The sequence below is a fragment of the Podarcis erhardii genome (assembly GCF_964252035.2).
Source record: "Podarcis erhardii genome assembly, chromosome: 7".
NCBI lineage: Eukaryota > Metazoa > Chordata > Lepidosauria > Squamata > Lacertidae > Podarcis > Podarcis erhardii.
In genome coordinates, this window is record NC_138511.1 from 78,656,792 (window position 1) to 78,675,957 (window position 19,166).

At 45.7% G+C, this 19,166-nt stretch overlaps 1 protein-coding gene, 1 long non-coding RNA gene and 1 pseudogene across 6 annotated transcripts in view; 1 reads left to right on the forward strand and 2 right to left on the reverse strand.

The window, feature by feature from the left end:
* Positions 1-3,424: 3,424 nt before the first annotated feature.
* LOC309345907 (chemerin-like receptor 1 pseudogene) lies at positions 3,425-7,583 on the forward strand (annotated as a pseudogene). Its single transcript, XR_014161719.1, has 2 exons — positions 3,425-4,015; positions 6,151-7,583. The product of XR_014161719.1 is annotated as a chemerin-like receptor 1 pseudogene (transcript).
* A 2,985-nt stretch (positions 7,584-10,568) lies between these two features.
* The window catches only part of PHLDB3 (pleckstrin homology like domain family B member 3), a 35,900-nt gene continuing 27,302 nt past the window's right edge, over positions 10,569-19,166 (reverse strand). For all 4 annotated transcript variants that reach the window (XM_081869028.1, XM_081869025.1, XM_081869027.1 and 1 more), the window contains 5 exons: positions 18,419-18,506; positions 16,690-16,746; positions 15,142-15,361; positions 12,958-13,043; positions 10,569-11,644 (listed from right to left, as the gene is read on the reverse strand). In XM_081869028.1, the coding sequence (XP_081725154.1) occupies positions 11,510-11,644; positions 12,958-13,043; positions 15,142-15,361; positions 16,690-16,746; positions 18,419-18,506 (586 nt within the window). In that variant the 3' untranslated portion in view covers positions 10,569-11,509. The remainder of the gene's footprint in view (positions 11,645-12,957; positions 13,044-15,141; positions 15,362-16,689; positions 16,747-18,418; positions 18,507-19,166) is intronic.
* On the reverse strand, positions 15,411-16,363 carry LOC309346224. The gene is made up of 2 exons (XR_014158491.1): positions 15,647-16,363; positions 15,411-15,594 (listed from the first exon to the last, which is right to left on the reverse strand). It is a non-coding gene; the product is annotated as an uncharacterized lncRNA (long non-coding RNA).

Consider the following 19,166-nt stretch of genomic DNA (forward strand, 5'->3'; position numbering starts at 1 on the left):
TGTTCTGAGACCCCTTATTCCCCTCACAGAGTTACAATTTCCAGAGTGGTTTAATTGTCAGTCCCTCTTTCCAGGGAACTCTAGCTCCATGAGGGTAATAGGACTCTCCTTATGACTCTCAGCAACCTTAACAAATCACAGCTGCCAGAATTCTTTGGGGGAAGCCCTGGCTGCTTAAAAGTGGCATCACAGTGCTTTATATGGATTGTGTGAATATGACCTTAGACAATCTCCATTACCGTTTACTCCAGCTCCAGTGTGTTGCTGATTGTAATAATAAAATTTAAGTTACAGATAGGTAGCCGTGTTGGTCTGCCATAGTCAAAACAAAATAAAAAAATTCCTTCCAGTAGCACCTTAAAGACCAACTAAGTTAGTTCTAGGTATGAGCTTTCGTGTGCATGCACACTTCTTCAGATACACCTGAAGTATCTGAAGAATACTTCTTCAGATACACCTGAAGTATCTGAAGAATACTTCAAAGAATACCTGAAGTATCTGAAGAAGTGTGCATGCACACGAAAGCTCATACCTAGAACTAACTTAGTTGGTCTTTAAGGTGCTACTGGAAGGAATTTTTTTATTTTGTTTTGAATAAAATTTAAGGTTATATATATATATATATATAAAATGTTCATAAATGTACCAACCAAGCACGTACATAGATCAGCACAGGAAGACTGACCTGAAACCATTTTGACTCCCAAACTGACCAAATGTTTTCTCTGCAAGGAGGGAGGGGGTCAGGGAGCCTTTCCATTGTCTCAGGAATTGGGAAATCACCATCTCAAAGGAATGGGCAGACTACCAGGAAAGGCAATCAGATAAGGCATTATCAGATAACCTGACAGACAGGAAAAACAACAACATTCAAATGTCTGTTGTAGACCACCTTTTCCGTGATGTAGGTATGATGTTTGTGAGGAGTGGTCTTGGGTTACACTTGGGTTACACCCCTTCTGTGATTTATGTATGATGTATGGAGGGGTGGTCTTGAGCTCCAGGGCTGGGAATTTAAAATGTCTATATAAGGGCAGGCACACCTTTGTTCTGGGTCCTCCTCCTTTCCTGCATGTGAGGGGAGCACCCTGTTGCAACAGATCAATAAAGATCAGGCTTACTAGCTGCTTTGCTTCTCAATATTCTCTGGTTGGCCTCTGTTATTTTCTCCAACCAATGGAGAACCTACAAAGGACTCTGTAAGGGTTCTTGCATCCCCCATAAGGGAATAAGGGCAGGTTTTTGTTTATTACACTGATGATGACATCTGAACACACATGGCATTGACCCCAACCCATGTGCATCCTGTAGTTTGCTTATAAATACCCTATATCACAGAGTCATTGAGGATCATCTAAGTCTAACCCCCTGCAATGCAGGAATATGCAGTTGTCGCATACGGATGATCAAACCTGCAACCTTAGCATTATAACCTTAGGTCTAACCAACCATGCTATCCAGACTGACTCGTGTCTGATGTGTTTTCCCTCACACCAGCTTCCATCTGATTTGAAAATGTCAGCCACAGTTAAGCTAAGGTGTGTACATTTGAAACAGCCATTGAACAAGCGCAGAGGACAACTTCAATGAAGGAAGTTCAGCTCAACAAAACAAATTAGGTAATGCACGGCGAGTGAAGACATCCTTGACTTTCTCATTGGTGCATATAGCAACATTAAAAATAGAAACTCAAAATGCAGTGGGGGGGGGGGACAGACAGAGAGTTACGGTATGTTTTAAGTTACAAATGTGTGCATAGCCTCAGACAGCAAGCAGACCTCATAGCTCTAACATGCAGCCTAATCTTCAGCTATTACAGCAACAGGAAAGAGGAGCTGCTATCTAGTTTGAGTGCCTATTCAATTTAGCTGCATTATCAGTCAAACTAGATAGTGGCTTCGGTTTCCTGTGAGAGCTGTCAAAAGGAGGTTTGTTTTTTTAGGGTCGTCCTTATCTGTGTTGCATTACATCTGACAGTTTAAACCTGTAAATCTGTAATGCTTGAAACGACAATGTGTCTCTGACACACTCCTTGAAATAAATTTTAAAATTGAAATGTTAAAATGTTAAAATAAAAATAATAAGCACTCTAGCAGAGAGCCCGAGTCCGCTCTCTCTGGTGTATTCATTATTTAACGGAACAGCAGCATCGCCTCTTCCATAAAGTATCCGAGCGGACAAAGGGGCTGCTGGATCAATGGGACATACCAAACATTACTAACACAGAGACACGCCTGTCCTGGTTGTTCATTTGGTGTGTGTTGCATTTGTTGAATCTACAACTGCTGCCCTGTGTTGGCACCGTAGTTTTAGTAAAATTACCATGTGTTTCTTTGGCCCCATCTGCCCAACACACTGAAAACAGCATCATACTACTTTAAAGAGTCATAGCTTCTCCCCAAAGAATCCTGGGAACTGTAATTTATTCTGAGTAGTATTAGTAGTAGTAGTAGTAGTAGTAGTAGTAGTAGTAATTATTATTATTATTATTATTATTATTATTATTATTATTATTATTATTTACTTATACCCCCCCATCTCACCGGGTGTCCCCGGCCACATTGGGCAGCTTCCAACAGGATATTAAACACACAATTAAACATCAAACATTAAAAACTTCCCTAATCAGGGCTGCCTTCAGATGCATTCTAAAAGTCAGACAGTTGTTTATTTCCTTGACATCTGATGGGAGGGCGTTCCACAGAAAAGGCCCTCTGCCTGGTTCCCTGTAGCTTCACTTCGTGCAGGGAGGGAACTGCCAGAAGGCCCTCGGAGCTGGACCTCAGTGTCCAGGCTGAACGATGGGGGTGGAGACTCTCCTTCAGATATACAGGTGTTGAGAGTTGCTAGGAAGCTCCTATTCAGAAAGCTGCAACCCCCAACATTTGCCAGGGAACTGTTAAACTGTTCTGAGAATTGTAGCTCTGTGAGGGGAATAAGATCTCCTAATATCTGTCAGCACCCTTAAGAAACTCCAGAACCCAGAATTCTTTGAAGGAAGCTAGGACTGTTTAGAATAATGCTGCTTTTAATGTATAGTGCAGGGGGGGTTACTATTTCTTTCAGACAGCTTTGCCTCCTTGGAGGCCTGATTGTCATAGAATCGTAGAGTTGGAAGGAACCCCAAGGGTCATCTAGTCCAACCCCCTGCAACTCAGGAGTTTCCTTACAGGATATGTGCAATACAGACACATTCAGCAACATTTGCTATGTGGGTGGGTGCTCACGGGAAGGGGTGAGCTAAAATGAAACGTGCAAGAATTGTCTCTGTATGTATGGTATCTGGAGGGTCGGACCTTTCCCAGCCCCATAACTAAGAGCAGCTGGGGGAATTTTGCAAAAAATGTTTTTTTAAAAAAACCAATTACAGAATAAATCAGGCAAATGTGCTTTCATTCAAGTTGCAGAATCCAGCTTTTCCTTGTTGCAGAAGAAAAAAAATACGGACTAAATCAGGTTGCAGAATTTAGCTGTTTCTCATAGCAGAACTTGGCTGAACTTTTGCAAAGAGTGCACATCCAGCCCTGCCCACTGTCGACTCTGCAAACCCGCTCTCTACTACAAAAGGAACAGCTCACTCCTGAGAGAAAGAATTCCTCTTCAAGACAAGCATCGGGTGAAATCTCTGTCTCCCATGAATCATTACACCCTGCAGCCTTAGGAGAGCAATTGGTTTTTTTCTTTCTTTTTATGGATGCCTCGCCTTGCTTCCACAGAACTCTTCATTAGAGGGCTTCCTGCCTTTCCTGGTGCCTCAATTGGCCGCTGTTATCTCAGTCTACAAGCAGAGCTTCCCAAACACACACCAGCCTCTGTGTTCCCCCCTCTTCCACGCACAATGAAGTAAACATATCACCGAGTTCCCCTTTTCATCAGGAGCTAATCTTTGTCTTGGCCAGAGACCAAGGTCTTAGCCCGGCGAGGAAGACAAGCAGCAACCAAGAAGTCTTCAGTTTCATGCACAAGGACACCAACGAAGGACCATAGAAGACCAGAGTCCTGCAACCTCTGACAGGTAAGGGTTGGGTCCAAGATGCTTCATCTCCTTGGACATTGTCCTGCCAGAGCTTACATTTTCAAATCAGATGGAAGCTAGTGCGAGGGAAAACACATCACAATGGTCTTTCTCGTCTCTGCGGCTGTTCCAGTTGCTTTGGTCTTTTGAAGCAAGGTAAATGTGTTTTTATCGTCCATCTGGCGAGATTGTTTCTTCCCTGCATAGATTGCACCTCTGTTGTGGTCTGTGGCCACCAACATTGTGCTCTGTCTGCATTGTGGTTTGCATCGCAATGCGTGTCATAATGGCATCCCAATGTGATTTAAGTGTGTGGTCTCAGTGGCATGCTTAGGATGGAGCGTGTGCCTCTCACTTTCCCTGTATGTGGTTCATACTTTCATGTAGAGAAAGCTCAGCTGAGTGGAGGCAGCAACAAGGTCCCGGGTTCCAATCCTGACATTCCCGATTAAAAACAACCTCATATGGCAGAGCTGGGAAGGTTCTGTGCCAGCGACAGTGGGGAGCCATAGGCTGAATGAACACCATACCTTTAAAGCACCCCATCACCAAAGAAACCTGGGAATTGTAGTGTTTGAAGGGTGCTGAGAATTCTAGCTCTGTCAGGGTTAAACTACAGCTTCCAGGGCTATTAAGGAGGTGTTTTAAATGTACTTTAAATGTATGATGTGTACGCAGCCTAAGTCAATCAAAGCAGATGGATATTTCCCACTACTCTAGTAACAGAGGCACTCCCTTTTTCTGGGAAAAGAAAGATACCATTTGGCAAGGTGAGATAGCCACTTCAGGTGGCAGATTTTTTCCTCCACTTTTCTTCCTGAGGCCCCTCCCTCCCAGTCATTTCTCTCTGTTATCACCAGTTCTCCGCATTTCCACATCAGTATGTGATTAAAACCAAAAACTTGTAAAAATCCAACAGCGTTTTAGTGTGAATTTCTCTCAATAGACACTTTCCCCCCCTAACAAAGTCATTTTGCCTACTGTAATGGATTTTGGTATTTGGTCTCACTAATCTCTGCATTTGCACACACACCCTTATCCTAGCGTATGCATTGCTGTACGCATTACTTGCCTGAAAAACTGCATTGCAAAATTCAGATAAATTTCAAAGGATGGTAGTGTTTGGGTTTGTATGTTGTTTATGAAAATGCAGATTAGGTAGGCTCATCTTGAAATGTGAGCTGGATTGGTTTTCTGGGTGAGGACGTAAATTCAGTTCACATTTACAGGCAAATTGTATCAAATTTGCATATTGTGAAACAATACGAAAAACAAAATGCAGCTCTCCTTCTAGATATGCACTTATATTAATTTTGCAATGCAGTTTTTCAGCCAAGTAATGTGTACAGAAATTACCCGCTCTAGATCGCACAGCTAATTCTCCCCTGGTCTCCTCACTGGCCCAAATAGGACTAATTTAGCCAGCTAGCCCTGGTGATCATCTAATGTTTATTGGATGGATTTCCCCCCTAAATTGATTTTTGAATTCTGAATTTATTGTTATTCACGTTTTATACTGTATTTTATGCTGTTTTTTGTTGCATCAATTAAGTGTTTTAAATTTGTTGTTAGCCACCCTGAGCCCGGTTTTCTGAACTGGGAAGGGCAGGGTATAAATAAAAATCATTATTATTATTATTATTATTATTATTATTATTATTATTACTGCATGCAGTCCCTGGGAAATGCAGAAGCCCTTCAGATGATGGAGGGCTGTGGGCAGGGGAGGGGAGACCTTCCTGCTTCTTGCTGTGATTTGTTCCTGCTCCTCAAAGTTCCTACCTAATGCAGAGGGGGGTTGAGGAATTGGCAAGTGGGGGGGGCAATTTGGAGAAATGAATCTGAGGCGTGGGCTGCATTTTGATTGGCTTTCATAGCTTGACAGGCAGGCTTGAATCCGTGAAGAGTTCACTCAGCATTCGTTCGCAAGGATAATTCTTTCTTTCTTTCTGCTTCTCTCTTCTTTTTTCTCATTTTTAATAATATTTTTTAAAACTCTCTTTCTCAAGTCACCTACAGCGGGGGCAGCTAATCTGTGGCCCTCCAGATGTTGCTGGGGCACAAGTCCTCTCCTTTCGAGGTTCACATACCTGCCTCAGGAACACCTGACTTCCCATTTCTCTCTCTTTTCAAAGGTTCCATCATGGACGTCAATGCCACTGCCCTGTGGCCTACCAGTGTCTCCTTGCAGCTGCCTTCCAAAGCTAGAAGCGAAGAGAGCAAAATAATGGACGCGATCCAGATCTTCTTCTACAGCGTGGTTTTCCTGCTTGGCTCCCTTGGCAACGGAACCGTGATCTGGATCACAGCGCGCCAGGTCTTACGTACTGTCAATTGTGTTTGGTTCTTCCACCTTGCCTTGGCCGACTTCCTGTTCTCAGTCAGCCGGATAGTGCCGCTGCTGAAGAACGCCTTCTACGAGGGGTGGCCCTTTGGGAGCTTCCTGTGCCAAGCCAACAGCTTCATCAAGTACCTCAACATGTTCTGCAGCGTCTTCCTCCTGGCTGCTATCAGCTTGGACCGAGCCGTTTCTGTGTCCTACCCGGTGTGGTTCAAAAACCACCGGGGCCCCCGCATGGCATGGCTGGCTGCTGCTGGGGCCTGGTTTGTGGCTACTGCCACAAGCCTCCCTTTCTATCTTTACCGAAGAGTGGTAGCAGAGAAAGGTAGCACCAAATGTTCCCTTGCCCTGGGGGACCAGGTTTCAGTGAAGTGGGCCTTGTATCTTCTGAGGTTGATCTGTGGGTTCCTGGCTCCCTTTGCCATCATTGTAGTCTGCTACGGGATTATCACGGTGAAATTGAGGAAGCGACAGACCACCTTTCGCTCCAACAAACCCTTCAAGGTCATCTTGGCTATTGTGGTCACCTTCTTTCTCTGCTGGGCACCGTACCACATATTCCTCATCCTCAAGCTGGTGGGAGTGAAGGGTCAAGGGATGTCCATTGGCCTTCCCCTCACGTCCTCTCTGGCCTACCTCAACAGCTGTGCCAACCCCATCCTTTACTTCTTCCTGGGCCTGGACTTCCGCAGGAAGCTCGGCCGTTTCAACTTGGTTGGGGCTTTCAGGAGAACTTTGCTCGAGGAGAGTGGCTACTCCTTCAGAAGGCCTAGCAGATACCAGAAGGAAGCTGCTTCATCTGTCGCTGAGCCGGTCCAATCCACGGTGGTTGATAGAGTGTTGTGAGCAAATTCAAGGTTCTGGAGACTTGTTGGCTTGTGAGGTCCATCATTTGCTGAAACAGTATTAATCCATCACATTCCTTACCAAATCAAATTTTGGACTGCCCGTTTCTGCCCCCAAATTGTGGAGTAGAATGAAATTTCACCTTGTGGAACACAGCGATGTTTTTTGATCATTTTCAACTGGGAATAGCGGGTGTAAGGTTCATGGCAGATCCATTTCTTTATCCAGGTCAGGTTTTTCATAATGCCCCGGACTAAGCACAGATAAGTTCACCCCAGGATTTATACTAGACTGACAGGGCAAGGGCAGTTCTGGAAAGAAGAATGAGAGGGCACCCTGGGGCAAGGAAGGAACTCTAGAATAAATCCCTATACCTACTAAGCTTAGTCTGAATGCCGATTCTTACAGTCTCAGGTCTCTGAACATAACTTGTGTGTGTGGTTGTTTGTGGTCTTTTGTCCTATCACTGGGTCTGAAAGCAAATGTGGAGTCACTTGAGGGACAGAGTTCTGCTTTTGAGAACCAGGCTCTGGAAATGGATTGAGGAAAAGTTTCTGTAGTTCAGCTTAGGAAAGCGGAAAAACCAAGACCCTTAAAAACCTGGGGAGAATGTTTGCATGGTATTACAGACTCCCCCCCCCTTCCCTGAGCAGTGAGACTATCCAGGGAACCAGGGCTTCCTGGGTTTAGGTGAGTCAGCATTGGAGACTTAAGGTGTCTTTGCAATAGATGCCTGCAACAACAGCCCTGCAGAATCAAAGAGTTGGAAGACCTGCTCTGGTTGACAGAAGCACGTGTGGTCTGTACCTGTGATGTACCTGTGATGGTGCAAAAATTTATTAAATACAGTCATCAAACAGGCTTCCTAATCCTGGGATTGTAGAAGTTGCTCAAAAGAGACACACCTCTCCCAAGGATTAAGCGACAGCTTTGCTCAACGTTTCCTAGTGCACAAAACAAGTTATTCATCCAGCTTCCCCAGCCCAAATAGGAGACAGGCAGTCTTAATCATGCAGGCTCTATTTCTGAGCTGTTTTGTTGTAGGTGTTGCTGTCTCAAGGAGTGCTGCTGGGTCACATCTAATCCAGCATTTTGTTCTCACAGTGGCCATCCGGATGCCTATTAAGGAAAGCCTGCAGCAAGGATGCAAGGACAGTAGCCCTAGTACACCATCACAGTGTATCACAGTGATATATAGGCAGTATAACCTGGCTGCAATATAACCACCATGTCTGATAACCTATTTGACCGTCTTAATCGCCTACTGAAGCTACCCAGCTGGTGGCTGGGTACCCACCACACCCTGTATCAGAAAATTCCATATTTTAACTAGGCGCTATATATGGAGCTTCCTTTAGTCTGTTCTGAATCTCCCAACATTCAGCTTCATTGGACAGGCCTGGGTTCAAGTCCCACAGCAATGGGTTACTGGAGAGGAATAACTAGTCAAGTGACCAGGGTCACCTTCACACCAAGCCAGATACCACCTTAAACAGTCATGGCTTCCCCCAAAGAATTACGGGAGCTGGAAATTGTTAAGGGTGCTGAGAGTTGCTAGGAGGAATCTAATCCCCTCTCAGAATTACCAATTCTCACGCGCAGCTTAACATTCAATCCCACTTCACAGGGAACTTTGGGGACTGAAGTTCTGTGAGAAGAGACTCGGGGACCTTAACAAACTACAGCTCCCATAATGCTTTGGGGAGTTCATAACTGCTTAAAGTGGTATCATAGTGCTTTAACTTGGTGTGAATGCAGCCTAGGACTAAACCAGGCATAGGCAAACTCGGCCCTCCAGATGTTTTGGGACTACAGTTTCCATCATCCCTGACCACTGGTCCTGCTAGCTAGGGATCATGGGAGTTGTAGGCCAAAAACATCTGGAGGGCCAGAGTTTGCCTATGCCTGGACTAAACCATCCCCATTTCTCGGCACTATATGTAGGTGGTGATATTGTATGTGCTGGGTATATGCATTTCACTGAATATTCTTCAGAGGTGGACGAAAATTATTCGACAGTTCAGGGAAAAGACAATTTTCACCTCCCCCATCTTTCAGAATGTTGAAGGAAGCTGTTTTGCTGGCTCATATTGGGGGATGAAAGGAGTTGTGATCGAAGAGAGGGCAGGAAGGAAAAGGGGCAAAGTGTTGAGCAAAAGCAAATTGCCTATAAACAAGGCTGTTTGGGGTCAGTTAAAGATGTGACTGAGCCAAAGGGGGTTTGCAGGTCCTCTGTGCAGTGCAATGCAAGGGCCAACAATCAGCTGTTTGTCAGGGCTTGCAACATGCTATCTGTGGACCTTGCAAACAGTGACAATCAGCTGATTGCTGAGGCTTGCACAGTGACATATGGCGTTTCACAAGCTGCAGCATCATCCGCATGGGCAGGAAAAAGGCATCACTCAGACATCTGGCAATTGACAGGTATAAGAGGAGCCATGGGACACTCACAGGAATGTGGGAAGCTGTCTTATAAACTGCTTTGAGGTTCTTTTTCAAGAGGCGTACTACTTTTATGAAATAAATAAATATTGAATGAGGCCATTGGTCCATCCATCTCAGTACTGCTGCCACTCCAACACTTAGGTAGGCATTTCTCCCACTCCTACCTGGAGATTGGACCTTGTACATGCAAAGTCTGCCACTGAGCTATGCTCCTTCCTCAGCTGCTGCTGCTCCTTCTACTTGTCACTGTGCTTGGAGAAAGCAGCTGACCAGGCACCAGAAAAAACTGAAGAGGAGCAAAACTAGCAGCCCACTGTTGGGGAGTGGGTCTGGGCAGGTGTCTCATGATTCCGAGCCCTGATATCAGTCACTTGTGTACGGCAGATACGTAGTCATGGGAACAACTGGATAAAGTAAAGGTAAAGGGACCCCTGACCATTAGGTCCAGTCGTGACTGACTCTGGGGTTGCGGCGCTCATCTCGCTTTATTGGCCGGGGGAGCCAGCGTACAGCTTCCGGGTCATGTAGCCAGCATGACTAAGCCACTTCTGGTGAACCAGAGCAGCACACAGAAACGCCGTTTACCTTCCCGCCAGAGCGGTACCTATTTATCTACTTGCACTTTGACGTGCTTTCAAACTGCTAGGTTGGCAGGAGCAGGGACCGAGCAACGGGAGCTCACCCCATCGCGGGGATTCGAACCACCCACCTTCTGATTGGCAAGTCCTAGGCCCTGTGGTTTAACCCACAGCGCCACGTGGATACCAAAATAGGCTCTAGCTAGTGCCTGGTGTACTTCCAGGCAGATTCAGGAGAAGAGCAGGATTCGACACAGAGAAGTTTGCAGGGGGAGGGAGGCTGGTCAACTTAATTATCACGAGTGAAACCTTCTTATTGCAGGAGAGAATAACTTGAGTGACATTCAGATCTGTTTCCACTTTAAAGGTTGACATAATAAATAGCCCAGAGTTTTATACATGGCTGCCCCTTTAAGCAGTGTCCCAGGTATTCCAACAAAAGAAAGACCGACCGAAGCACACAATAAATACAAGGAGGTCTATACAGCGTGGGCAAGATGCCTTGCTTTTCCGCATAGGGGGTGCAGCAGAGTTTTACCCCCCAACCAAACATATTAAGAACCTCTTCCACAATCCAGTCAAACCCACGTGAATGCAGTGTGACAAAAACACTACTGGGGAGGGGTGGAAATGCCACATGGTTGAGCGAATCTAAACAAGTAGCAATGATGGAAATAAGATGTACTCCTAAGGGTTCCAACCAGGACCAAATCTCAGCTGGTTGGAGCTAGTGCAAGCCATGACTTCTACAAAAGCAGCAGGAGTCTACTTGTGACTCATGGAACGTCCAGCCAACTCATAAAATCCACACGAAGTCCAGATGATTCGCTTTGTTCGGCAGGAGCTACAAGTTCCAGAGAAGTTGGTTTTTATCCTTCGGAATGGAAGTCACTTTTATTTATAGAAGAGTTTCCATCTGCCAAGACATTGTCCTAAGTCTTTTCTGATAGAGGGGATACTCAGAACTCTCTTTCGAGCTGGTCCATTAAAAAACAAGCAACAGTATTCAGGCAATTTGTATGAACAAAACAGGCACAGCCAACCATCCTTATTGACTGATTACCCTGTTATAAGGTACTTGGATTCCACCCTGTTGTTCTAAAGATCAGATAGGCCACACAGCCTTCTGACCGAACATGAAAACACTTGGCCTCTCCTATCTTGCTATCAGTCTCTGTACTGGGGAGGAGCCATATTTTACAGCAGAGGAGTCCTCCTTGGAAAGAAGTGCCAGGCCCCATAGTCAAGCATGGGGAGCCACGTGTCCACAGCAATCGAGGCCCATCAGTAGCGAACGTTCTCCTCTGCCGCTGTGACAATCGCATCCATCCAGATACGCATCGCCTCCGGGCTGGGCGCCACCATGCAGAAAAGGCGGTCGTAAGTCTTGACGCAGAAGGTCATCTTGGGGCTGGGGCTCTGGCAGAGAGGAGAGTCGAAAGAACAATGGAAACACAAAACTTTCTCATGATGCGCTTTTTCGAAATCCAACCCTTCCTCCTCCGAGGACCTCAAGGCAGGGCATGTGGTGCTCTTTCAACACCTCCCTACCCCCACTTTCATTTTATCCTCATTGCCATTTTGTGGGGTAGCACTAGGCTCAATTACAGCAGAGCAGCTTTGCAAAGCAACCACATCTCAGTGGTTAGAGCAGATGCATTGCACAAACCCAATTTCTGTAGACTCCCATGAAAAAAAATGGATCTAATATATTTGCATTTGTTAATATCATCCACTCTTTAAGCCATACTAGGCATGCTGCCTCATAATACAATTTGAGGTCTGGTAGTGCAAACCCTCCTCTTTCTTTTATTTCCGTTATCGGTTATTATCCTTTGTTTTTGGCCCTGCCATATAAATCTTGCCAAATCTCTTTGCCATTCTTTAAAGCAATTTAGTCCACTTATTACTGGGATTGTTTGAAAAAGAAACAACATTTTCGGTAGCACAGTCATCTTTACTGTAGCTATCCTTCCCCATAATGATAAATTTAGCCTACTCCAGATTACACTGGGGTAGATAAGGGGCAGAGAACTGAAAGTGGCTCACCTAGCCTCTCTTATTTCACCCCGGGATTCTCCCTGGGTCACCCTCACCCCCATTTGCCCTGCTTCACACTGTCCTCGGGTGGTTTTTGCTTAGCTGGAATGTGTCCATTTGTTTGGTTATTTGTTTATTATCCTGCTCAAAGGAACCCAGGGTGGCAAAGGATAACTCTTCCCAGTTTACAAACCCTTCGCCCCCAGATCTACACTCCTAAATGACCCCTGCTCAGTGGCTTCCTGACATGTTTTTGGCCACCATTTGCCTGGATGGAGAGATGCCACCGGCTATGGTATGCAAAGGTTAAGGGTCACACCTGCGGCTCCACCCACTTTTGCCCCCCTGGTCTTGCCCAACGCTGGCATATGGGCCCAGAATTTTGCCCGTGATGGAACTTAGTAACATAAGAACCTATAGCCCACATGGTCCGGCATCCTGTTCTCACAGGGGCCAGCCAGATTCCCCCAAGCACAAAAACACTCTCCCCTCCTGCCATTTTCCAGAAGCATTACTGCCTCCACTGCCATTGATAGCCATCTCCTCCATGAATTTGTCTCATCCCCTTTTAAAGCCATTGGAGCTGGTGGCTATCGCTGCTTCCTGTGGCAGCTAGTTCCAACTATGCTCTGCATCAGGGGATTTCACGGTGAAGAGAGTTTTAAGGGGGGGGGGTCTGTGCTTTTTGGTACCTTGAAAGCACTGCGGAGGTGGTCGTAGTACACCTCTTCAATGGCCTGGAAGTAAATGACGCCCTTAAGCTTGGTCTCCTCTTTGTCTGCAACGAGAAAGAAGCAGAGGGGCACATTAGGGAGCTGAGAGTGGCAGGGGAAATACCAAACAGAGGACGGACATGAATTCTCAGGTACATCACATTGACCCCTCCACAACACAAGCATAGAGGCATTCTCTAAGGGAATCTCGGACATTCCAGGATTGGGTGCCAGCTGCAGTTCCTTAGGGAAAATAGTACTGGGTTGCAGACTGCAAAACTTTAATTTCTTCATTTTTATTATTTTATTTTAAAGAGAGAGTTTCTAGTTCTTATGGATGTGAAACAAGTGAATGGCTATGGCTTAAGAGAGGAAGCCTGGTGAAATTTAAGAGCCTGAGAGGGAGATGAATATGCTTTCCAGTATATTTCATTTTTGTTAGCAACTTGCTTTCCCCATGGATGATGAAGATGATTTTCATTTTTTATACTTATATGCAAATTCTCACATGCAAATAAGAAATATGCAAACAGACTTGATTTGTATGTTCTACACATACCAGCAGTTTGAGCTTCAATCGGCATGGGGAGATTAATGCTGTGTACAGACTTTCGGGATCAAAGGAAGGTGCTTCGTTGCAATAAATGGATGCTTCTGCCACCCCACCCCCCCTGCAACACAAATTGCGCAGGATCTGGATCAGTGCTGTGGCAGAGTCAAGGGATAAAGCCCACCCCAAGGTCCTGATCCAGATTGGAGCCATGCACTGTCAATTTCTGAAAGAAGAAAAGGCTGCTCATATGATTAACACCACATGCAGTTTGGCTCTAAGTCTGCCCACTGAGCCTAAAACTTTCTGCACTGGATGGCAACAGCTCTCGTTCCTATTTCTGCTGCCTGAGACTCCTTTGACTGGAGATGCAAGGGAGAAATTAAAACAGGGACCTTCTGCAGGCAGAGCACCTGTACATAGCAACAGTACAGTACATAGCTTTCAGAACTGGGGGAGCCAAGAGCCATCCTGAGCAGCAGGTTCCGATAACAGATGAGCACCCCCACCCAAGTAGCTAATTGGGGGATAAGCAGGCTCACCCTACTGTAATCAAAACCCCAAATGATGCCATCCTCTAAAAGGTGCCAGTCTTTTAAATCTCAACAACAAACCTATGATTACATGAAACAATACTCAGTAAACACACAAGACGTAACCGGCTGTACTTTTGAATAAATAAGGTATTCTATTCATTGTATCAAATTGTAGATTTCAACGGAAGTCTCATAAAATTCAGTGAAAAAAGCAGAAGACCCAGTGCATCAGTTCATTCTCTAGTCAGTTCATGCATAAGGTCCATACAGGTATAAGTGTCTATTCCACCTGTCTGTTCATAGAGTCCAATAATCCACATGAAGGGCAATATTACAGGATAGTGGATCTTATAGCATAGTAGTGGTTACATATGAGCCTGTTCTACTGATGGATGGCAAAACAACGCTAATATTCCAGAAATCCTCGCCTTAGACTCTGTGAAAGGATTCTGTGGAACTGTAACAAAAGCTCTTCTGCTTTCTTTGTTGAACTTTATGAGACTTCCATTGAAATCTACAATTTGATGCAATGAATAGTATACCTTATTCATTCAAAAGTACAGCTGGTTACGTCTTGTGTGTTTATTGAGTCTTTTAAACCTCTGCGTACAAATGAAATAAAGGTAAAGGGACCCCCGATCGTTAAGTCCAGTCGCAGATGACTCTGGGGTTGCACCCTCATCTTGCTCTATAGGCCGAGTGAGCCGGCGTTTGTCTGGGTCATGTGGCCAGCACGACTAAGCAGCTTCTGGCAAACCAGAGCAGTGCACGGAAACGCCATTGACTTTCCCTCCAGAGCGGTACCTATTTATCTACTTGCACTTTGACGTGCTTTCAAACTGCTAGGTTCGCAACAGCATGCATGTTTGGGAGTTTTGCTCCCAGGTGAGAAAGTCTTTCTTCCACCCCACCCCACCCAAGCCATAAAAAGTGGGAGCAACCTCACAGGACCAGCCTGTTGGATCAGGCCACTGTGAGAACAGGATGCTGATCTAGGTGGGCTTCTGGTGTGATCCAGCAGCGCTTCCCTTGCATTTTTTACATGGCGGTTGGTCGTGCGTGGACTCTCCTTCTCACCTGCATAGTAGGCCAGGACACGTTTCTGACGGTCAAAGGTGAACCAGCGCTTCTTCCAGGTCTTGATCCTGCCACCCATCTTGACCAGGTAGCCTTTGCAGGACTTGTTGGTCACCCGCACCTGGGAGCAGGTGTCTACGCTGTGCCCCGATGCCTCCAGGTGTTTGCGCAGGTCGAATGTGGCTGGTTTTTGCTCCCGGATCTCGGCTGGGTTAGGATCCTGCAGGACAGCAAGCACGGCAAGGATTAAATTTGGAAGTGGGGGGGGGTTTGGGGGGTGCACGTTCAGAGCAGCCTGTACTCTGCGACTGCAACATGTAAGCACAAGAAGCCAAACCGGGCACAGAATTCAGTTTCCTAAGGTTCTCGGCTTTATGCTTTTGCCAAAGCAAGTTTCTAGTCTTTATGGAGGCAAAGAGAAGCTTGAAATACATGTGAGGGAAGGTTGACTGTCTAGAGCTGCTTTGTATGCTTCATGAAAGCCAACAGTTACCCAGCAGAACACCCAGGGAGTTATACCAGCGACGCTGGGATAAAAAGAACAGGAGAGGACTGTTGCCTTCAAATCTAGCACACCAGCTTACTGTAAGTATCTGATCTGGTCAGTGTGGGAAACCGGCTAGATGGACTTTTGGCAGAGCTGTTCTTGCAGTCTTATAACGAAGCCTCACATTCTCAGGCTAGTGGATGGGAGCTGAGCAGAATTTGCATTTGAAGCTTGACTGCCTTGTAGAACACATCTCTCCTCATTTCCTACATGCAAATGGTGTTTCTGGTGCGGAATGGGGATGTTACTTTGGGTATGAAATTATGGCGTTAAGTGAAACATTACAGATATAATCACCAGCTTTCTTTTGGAGTTAGCCCACCTGACCTAGCATCGCCTACCTTGATTGACAGCACCTTTCAAAGCAGAGATACGTACTTAACAACGAACGAGCATAAGAAGAGCTTGGCTGCCGGATCAGGCCCATCTAGTCCAGCATCCTGTTCTCACAGCAGCCAAGCAGATGCCTGTGACAGACCCGGAAGCTGGACCAAAGGAAAAGAGCACTCTCCTCTCTAGTTCCCTCGCTACGAGAAGCCAAGTTACAGGGAACCAGGCAGAGGGCCTTCTCGGTAGTGGCACTCACCCTGCGGAACGCCCTCCCACCAGATGTCAAAGAGAAAAACAACTACCAGACTTTTAGAAGACAACTGAAGGCAGCCCTGTTTAGGGAAGCTTTTAATGTTTAACAGACCATTGTATTTTTAATATTTTGTTGGAAGCCGCCCAGAGTGGATGAGGAAACCCAGCCAGATGGGTGGGATATAAATAAATTAATAATAATAATAATAATAATAATAATAATAATAATAATTTCTTTAAACCCGTGCATGCTCAAAGTCCTTCCCAGTTTACAAGATGCATACCAGAAGCAAATTTGCAACAGGCTCCAGGCTTAGTCCTGGCAAAGCCCGTTTGAGCTCAAGCCACCTTCCCGCTGGGATCCAAAGACGAAAAGGGATCGTAAAAGCTCATTTTTTATTTTGCAGAAGTTCTCCTACCTTGGTGGACGGGGGCACCTCCATGCGTTTTGCCTCCTCGGTAGCTTTCTTGGCCTCCTGCAAGGAAAGGGAGAGAGCAGGCGATAAGCAGCGAAGCACCAGCAGCCACAGGCATACCCCCAAAAAGACAAACATCACACGGGCACATGCACACAACCCCAAACCGCAAAAGATAAAAACCAAACGGACTCCCAGACTCCTCCCCTCACGCTCTCCCTCCATGAAGACCAGGCGAGCAGAGAGCTGACATAGTGAAACCTGCTACTTCCTTGTCCTCGGAGGCACATAGCAGGCAACTGAGGTTACTCTGATTTATGTTCGCTTTCCCCCACCGCCTGCCCACCGGCTAGACCTCACTACTAACAAAATGTTGCAGTGTTCCGTCTCAAGCAAAGAAAAGGGAGTTGAGCAAAGCAATGATGCTGTTAGTTAATGTTAGATTCTGGACGTGGCGGTCTATCGCCAAGGCTTCCTGCAGCTGTTACTGGGGAGTTTTGTGTTATGTTTGTTTTGCTTTCATGGCACAATATATTTATAGTCCTATTCTTCTTCTTTTTTAATGTGCTGCAAGTTGCTTGGAGCCTTTCTGGTAACAAGTAGCTAACAGGCCTATTCATTCATTCATTAGCTAATGAAGAGAAACCAATATGCAACTCCTAGTCATTTTTTAAACAATGCTTTGACATTCCTGTTTTCCAGGGGGTTGGGCTAGATGTCCCTTGGCAGTCCCTTCCAACTCTGCAATTCTATGATTTCCTCATCCTCCTGCGATGAGGCTACATTTTAGTATTTTAATGTTTCAATATTTTAATGTTGTATTTTAATTTTGTTTTTAAGTTGTAATCATTCAACTTGTTTTTATTATTGATTGTAAGCCGCTCTGAGCCTGGCCTTGGCTGGGCAGGGCGGAGTATAAATAAAAATTATTAGTAGTATTATTACATTGAAACGAATAGCAGAGAAAGCATTACATCATTAATTATGTTAAATTTGTAAAGTCATGTAGCTTAGCATAAATAATTCCCCAGATTACATGAAACAGCAGGCTATGAGAGCCGCATTTGGTGGAAACCGAACTGCAGGAGAACAGAAAGGGCGTCTCTTGCGACAGAGACAGGTCGGAAGGAAAACTGCTACCTTCTTCTCTTCCCAACTTCAACACCCATTAGCATACCCAGATCTAGTGGTAGTTGAGCAGTCTGATTCCCTCTGAGCTTCATGGCTAAGTGAGGATTTGAACCCTGAACTCTCCAACCCTGGCCTGATGCTCTGCCACTCTACAACTCTGAATTGCATTTAGGTGCTTTAGCATTTATGGCCTCATATGCAAAGAGTATATGGGTGATATTGTGCGACGGAACCCCATAATGCTGCTAATAGGGTAATCGGGTCCAGTAGATTTCCTGGACCTCAGTATGCATGTCAGTTTATTAACCCACCCACCCCACTGCCTTGGCCCCAATCAAATTCTGTCTCACTCCCAAGATCTTTTTACATCAGAGAAAAATGCAGGCAATGCACATAATGTTTAGCTTGGTCCTCATGCTCTTACATTTGGGGAATGTGTGTGTGTGTGTTTATGTTTGTGTTTGTGTTGGGAGAGCTGGAGAGACTTGTGGTATGTGTACATGGGTGACATCTTCCCACCCACCCCAAATACCAGGGATTATTCTGAAACCAGAGGATGGCCAACAATCTTGGCCTGGAATTCGTTGATCTGACTTCTCACCCTTTCCTGCAGCAGCCGCTCTCTCTCGGCCATGGCCTCCCGCACCCTCTGTTCCATCTCGGCCAACTGGGTGACACAGTTCCCAAGGCTGTCGGGAGACATTTCTGGTTAGTGATGGTGGAAGTGAACAAGCAGATATGAGGGTGTCTGTCGGCCTGAGCCTGTAGTTCAGGACTGGCTGACATGCTTAGTCCCTCCAGATGTCGCTAGACTACATTTCCCATGAGCCCTAGAGAGCACGGCCAATGTTGTAGCTGTAGTCAGAAACATCTGGAGGGGACCACATTGGCTGCCCTGTGGTGGTGCATCAACATCTGGAGGGCCACACACAGTTCTAAGTATTTCAAGAGACACAGCGCCTCTCTCCACCTCTCTCTCTTCCGCAGGAGGGAAAGTGGGAGATCTCATGAGTCCTGCTGGATCTGGTCAAAGGACCGTCTAGTCCAGCATCCTGTCCTCACAGTGGCCAACCAAATGAGAAACCCACAAGCAGGACATGAGTTATTTATGTATGTCACCACTGTGGCCTGTGTTTTGTCAGCCCCCAAATGGAAAATGAGCGAGGTCCCAGCTAAAGAAGAATGGCAACTTAAACTGATGGAATATGAGCAGCTTGTGGACCTAACAAATAGAATAAGAGAACAAGAAGAACATATGTTTAAAGAAGATTGAAAAAAGCTTATTGAATATATGGGGGGGGGGAATTGTGTACACTTGGAAACATTGGCAGCATTAAGATAAATTCAAC